The 6,313-nt window shown below is 40.5% G+C and overlaps 1 protein-coding gene across 1 annotated transcript; it reads right to left on the reverse strand.

Moving 5' to 3' along the window:
- Positions 1–985: 985 nt before the first annotated feature.
- On the reverse strand, positions 986–3,960 carry LOC124070070 (homeobox protein engrailed-2b-like). The gene is made up of 2 exons (XM_046409703.1): positions 3,221–3,960; positions 986–1,655 (listed from the first exon to the last, which is right to left on the reverse strand). Exons 1-2 carry the CDS (start codon positions 3,708–3,710, stop codon positions 1,339–1,341), a joined length of 807 nt encoding a protein of 268 aa, XP_046265659.1. The 5' UTR covers positions 3,711–3,960; the 3' UTR covers positions 986–1,338.
- Positions 3,961–6,313: the final 2,353 nt, after the last annotated feature.

The raw sequence follows: 6,313 nt of genomic DNA on the forward strand, positions 1-6,313 counted from the left end.
GACCTGCACGGAAACATTCATTAGCCTACAGCACTTCAGCAAAAAATAACACAGTAAAAACGAAGAGAACCAAACCAATGAAAAATATCCGAGTCAATGAAGTCAGATGCTACGGGAATGGCACTAAGTAAGCTATTTTCTCATAGACAGAAAATACAAAAATGCAGAATGCAGCAGAAAAAAATCTTTGGATTTCAGCATTTAGTTTTTAAAATAAAGTTAATCAGACACAACACTTGAGCCTAATGGGCTGTTGTGCGTGCGACTGCTGTCAGGCACACAATCCTCATGCCTCGCCTCTTAAAAAACATAAAAGACACATGGCCAGTCTATTTTCTGTAGCACTTGCCGCATATCTTACCTTGCCGCCGCGCTACAATTTAATGATAATTATAACGATTCTTAAAAGTTTCTCTGCGTCCATTGCGTGTGTGACTGAAAAAAATACAGCCTGTTCTTATATTAGTCTAAATATAATGGCGGCCAATAAATTTCTAACACGTAGGTTACCTACTCTGTGTTCTCATATGTCGACACTTTGTAAACACTGTAAACATCCGGCTAAAGATCAGTCCACAGTTTGACTGACCTTTGTTTGTTCCTGATTTACCCCTATTTGGTTGTCTATTTCGACCTCCTTTTTTTTCACGGGCACGTAGGTAAAACGCTGAGTCTGGAAACTCAAGAAGGCTAACATTATGAATCCAGTAATTATGTCAAAAATTCATTTGAATTAATTTCAGTTGTCACATTTTTCGTAACAGTCCTTACATTATTTTTTCGCAATGTATAGGGTAATCTTTAATTCTATAAAAATACGTTTCATTGCGAACATAATAAAGCCTATCTGAAATTAGATGCCTCATCTGCCAGTGATTCGTAAACTTTTAAAACTTTATTCAGCACCATCCAAGTAGTCTACAAACTATACCTACTTGTTCCTCAGTAATGACAACCAATTTTAAACTGTGTTCTGCATCGTTGATGTAGGCATATATACGTTGTGTGGGTATAAACAGTTCACATGCATCCATGGATGTTTGCATATGGAACTCTGAATGTAGAGAGACTTTAGTTTGTATGTTGTAACAGGTGTAGGCTACAACATGAAAGTGTCTGATTTATGAATGTGACAGAACGCAGCACCATGTTTGACTGGGATTGAGCATCATCATAACTACAGCCCTGAGGACACATATATAGCCTAAAAACTCACATTTACTCTGTCACAAATACACTCAAAATGTCACAATATCATCTCTGGTTGAATAAATATGAATGCTGGTGCTGAAATGTAATTATTGCATGGTTCAGAACCCCCCTCCCTTCCCGTCTCCTCTAGTCGCTGTCCGATTTGACGTCCTTGTTCGTGGAGTGGTTGTACAGTCCCTGTGCCATGAGATGCAGCGCCAGAGAGTTTTTATTCCCGGAGGTTTTCTTGATTTTGGCCCGTTTGTTCTGAAACCAGATTTTGATCTGGGACTCGTTGAGGCCAAGTTCCTGGGCTAGGCTCTGTCTCCGCTGCTCGGTGAGGTACCGGTTGCCCTGGAACTCCGCTTTTAACCGTTGGAGCTGCTCTACGGTGAAGGCTGTCCGGGGTCGCTTGTCCTCTTTACTTGGCGTCGACGTCTTCTTTGGTTTGCGGGATCTGGGTCCTTGAATGGAGTTAAAGATAAAAAATATACACTGATTAGTGCCTATGATCTTTCTCACACTCACATTTTAGGCCTCGCTTCCAAAAATGGTTCCGTCAAGTTATTTTTTTATTTATCTATCTATATATAGATAGATATAGTACCGTAATTAAAGTAAGTAGTGGAATAACAGTTTAGTGGGTCTATTTATAGATAGATAGATAATTCCCAGTACAACTAGGCAAGAAATTGAGGATATTCTGCAATACTAAACCCATTAGGTTTCATGGTGGTTGCATGTCCTCCAACATCCGGCTCTGCTACAAGAGACTTTAGCGAGAATGGGAGAACGAGGGTGCGGATGGGGGTGGGGTTAGAATATGATGGGGTAGTTAGGCGCCTCTTTCCCCTCCAATTAATATAGGAACCCTCCAAGAAATTACTCTCCTCCAAAGAGCACCAACCCATTTGTAGTTTTTTTAAAATAAGAAACAATGCAAATAAAGGAGGAAATCTGTTTTAGCTTTTAAGTGTAAAATATTGAAGGCTTAAATCAACTGTGCCATCCAACACTTTATATACTAGGTATAAGAGGTGTTTATGAGCCCTCTGAAGTGACTATGTGTGGTTTCACAACACTTAACTATTTTATATTTTCTAAAATTTTTATAAACAGAATTATTTACTGATTTAAAGTTATGGTTCATTTGATAGGCTCTTTGTAATCATCTCCCTAAGCTCGGTCCTGAACCTAGATGGAAACTTTTTGTATCTATTTATTTGTGACTGTTTTTGCTTCGTTCTGAAGTTTCCCAAACGTTCCTATTTTGCAAAATCCTTTGCCCCACTTGGCTGCTGGTTTATATACACCAAATTATTTAATGATCACTGCGTTTCTAAATCATGACAAAGGCAATGTGCAATAGCGTTGTGCCTCCGCTTTTAAAATAACCTTAGCTCATAGAAAACCACTCGCTTAATTGACGAAAACGGAAAAATATTTATTTCAAAACTGTGATAAAGCAACATAGCGCAAAACAGAGCGATGCAGCAATGGAACAAAGTGCTCACGGTCTGGATTGCAAAATGCTTCAAATTCAATCATCTCATAGTAATTACGCCACTTTTGATTTGGTTGAGATGTGAAATGACTTTGAAGTTATGTTGTTGAACATTTCACGTCGAATTCTTCTCTTCTGGGACTCACGACCCTCACATTTTAGACCCCCCCATTGTCAAAAATATGCTAATGTGGATCAACAAAGAAGACTGAGTAACAATGGCGTTAAACTTGGTTTTACTTCATCTATTTGTATTTTTTATATTTTCGACTTGTAGATATTTCGTAATACAAGACTTTTCATTGACACACTGTCTTCTATTCCACGTAATCTTAAAACCAAGACCGAATATCATCCAAAGCAACTCGAATTAGTTTCTAATTTTCGTTCGTTTTTATTGTACCTATGAAACAATGAAGATGCTAGATCCTAAATTACAAGTTGATAGTTGGTAATTGTTTTTTTTTTGTTTGTTTTTTTTAAGTGACTATATATATATATAGCGCGCACACATTCGCCACCAACCTGATGACGGACGGTCTGAGTAACGGGTACAATAAACCCAGGCTGGCCACAGCATCGGCTTGGCTGTAAGGGTCGAGTTGGCTTGAGAGCTACGGCAGCCGTCCCCGCCGCCACCCCGTTCCTTCACAGTCATTTCACTGGCTATCAGATCAGGCCCACTGGCCTCATTGTCCGGATGCCGGCCGTCGGATGCTCCCGTGTTCTCCTCCTGGCCTCCCGCTCCACCCTGCTGCAGGTTGCCCGTTTTAGAAGACTTTTTTTCAGGCAGTTCTCTTGGTATAATAACTCCCATTCTATCTCCATCCTGGACCAAAGCTCCGTTCTTCCCATTTCGTCCGAAGTCCGGTCTTAAAATGTTGTCGATGTAAAAGTTTGTGATCCTGTGGGACTGCTGATTTCCAGGTGGCTGGTGGAGAGGCTGAATCTCCCGGTTCGACTCCCCGTCGGAGTCCTCCGGGCGCTCTGGTCCTCGTCGAGCATTTTCTTCCATAATGGTGGAGCCTGTTCACCTGTCTCTGCGCCTTTCTACAAAGTATTATTTCCAAATGTGTGCTGCGGCTGGTCACTATCTTATCAACCAGTTAATAGCCTATATTTTTCGCTCAAAAAAGAAATAAAACTAAACGACGATGAGCAAAACTAATTTCTTTTTGGCACACTGTGTAAGTTGATGTTACAAGATTCGAAAAAGAAAAATCATGCTCCGGTTTCTTGAAAAAGCCTGCTCCTCGTGGCTGAGTTTAAATGCTGAAATATTTTGTTAAATAATATGCCATAAAACAGATGAAGAAAGTAAAGCCCGTTTGTTTTCTGGGGGGAGGGTGGGGGTCCTGCATACAGTTTTACAGCTATTGATGCTTCTAGCAGTAGGCCTATTGAATTGACCTCATAAAGACGCTGCTCAAATACTTTCACTACGGATTTTGATTCTCATTTCTGATTGGCTGTAAATCGCTGCGATGACGTTGTACTACGGGCCTCTCAGACACGTGCCTTCGACCAATACAGCTGGAGCGTTGCCGTCATGTGAGGTACCCGGAATTCCCAGGAGTCTGAAATTAATCCAACCCGCACAGATTATGATGTATTCATGTTACACCTGAAATAGCTTTTAACTCTAACACTCTAACACAACACAGAGATTAAACTTTGATTAGCCTACCACTGGAAAATAATGTTCATCCCAGTTTTCTGGCAGTAAATAGCCTCATAGCCCAACAAAAGATCTGCTCACTTTAAATCCTGTGAACATGTTTTAGAAGAGATTATCGTAGTGCAACTCATCCTACAGGCTCATTATTTGATGATTATACCCAGTGCTTGTGTTACACTGGAAATAAAGAATTTAAAGAATTTCCCTTCGGGGATAAATAAAGGAATTCTGATTCTGAAATAATTAACACATGCACCTTTACCTTTGGGTTTATAGAAGATAAGGATGAAATACTTTGAACTACCTTGAATGGAACTGAACTTACACAGTACAATGTAATTCCAAACTATAGTTAGAAGCGGTCAACAATTTTTTTTTTTTTTAAATTTCATGTTGGCCTGATGTGACTTACAACAAAGGTTACCCTTTGTTGCACTTGTCATATCAGCAGATATCCTATTCTAATTTGTGAGATTTGTCAGCTGCCACCAGAATGGTTAAACTTTAGCAGAAAAAAGAAATGGAACAATGTTCAAGTACTTTATACATATCATAGATAATTATGGGCGAAGTGAGGTAAAGTACTGGCTGTGTGGAAGTTGGAGCAGACTTCTGTGTGGCAATCTGTCTGCCTGCCAGAGTGAGACACTCTATGCAAAGTTCTGGAGGAGATCTGGGACTTCCAAAAAGACACAAAACAACAGCTAAATGATATTAAATCAGAGATCACAAATGTTGCGGAGGCAGAGGTACGAATTGAAAAAGTGGAAGACGGGGTTCAAAACATTGAGCAAGTGCTGAACAAGATGATAAAAGTCATGTATCAACAAGAAAATAAGCTAATTGACCATGAAGGGAGATCTTGACGGGAGAACTTAAGGATATACAATGTTCCTGAAGGAGCAGAGGGATTGTTTGTGGAGAAACTATACTGCAGGACACGCTAGAGATAGAGACAGAGACAGAGAAGGTAAGCCATGGTCAGTAATGGTCAAATTCCTCAAATACAGGATTAAAGAAGACATTCTGCACAAAGCCTGTGGGAAGAAGAAGGTTTTTCTGAATGGGAGTTTAATATATTTTTACCAAGATTACCCCCTTGCAGTCTTGCAGAAGAGAAAGGAATATGCTGAGGCGAAGCGAGTGTTAAAGGAGAGAAATACTCGTTTCCAGACTCCGTTCCTGGCTAAACTATGTATTTTATGAGGATGGGACACAACTATATCAGACAGCGTAGGAGGCGACCATAGTTATGAAGGATAGAGGGCTGCCAGTCAGCGTGTTTACACCAAGAGAGAGTCTGGCTGAGCAGCTGTCCCACACTGCCTGGGAAGTAGTGGGGACGGAGAGAGACAGGTGAGAGGCGTGAGCAAAGTATGAGAGAGACTGCAAGCCTTTAGAAGGCTGCTCTCACCCTCTCCACAGGAGTAATAAGTTTTGACGGACTGTCAAAGTGTTGGAGAGCTGAACAGAATCTAACATAGGTGGTGCTGTGTCTACTTAAAGACACTTGCATCTATACTCCGACCCCAGCTAAATGAGAATATATACAGCCGAGGGATGCTTTTCATTTTCTGTGAAATGAACAGAGACCTTTTTCCTTATTTCTCTGAGTGCCATGGTTGGGGCCCACAACTCATAGACGGGAGAGGCTTTCCCCCACAGCTAGACGTTTCATCTAGCTTACCTCAGGGTCATTTATTAGAGATCCCAGCCTTGGAATCACATTTCTGTCTTTATCTCTTTCCCATGTTTGGTGTTGTTGTTTGTTCAGGGAGTAAATCTGTTCAGTCTCATGTTGTTTATTTGGTACACTAACAAGTAAATACATCTGGCTAGTGACAAAGTAAAATTTATTTCATTTAATGTCAATGGGCTGTTGAATCCAATAAAATGTAGTAAAATCTTATCTAAAGTGAGGACAGAGCAGGCCCATGTAG

This window comes from Scatophagus argus, chromosome 13 (assembly GCF_020382885.2).
Source record: "Scatophagus argus isolate fScaArg1 chromosome 13, fScaArg1.pri, whole genome shotgun sequence".
Taxonomy (NCBI): domain Eukaryota; kingdom Metazoa; phylum Chordata; class Actinopteri; family Scatophagidae; genus Scatophagus; species Scatophagus argus.

Coding starts and splice junctions, on each gene's coding strand:
- LOC124070070 (XM_046409703.1), bottom strand. CDS start 3,710: ATGGAAGAAAATGCTCGACGAGGACCAGAGCGCCCGGAGGACTCCGAC. Junction 1,656..3,220: donor CTCAGACCGTCCGTCATCAG/GTTGGTGGCGAA, acceptor ACTCCATTCAAG/GACCCAGATCCCGCAAACCA.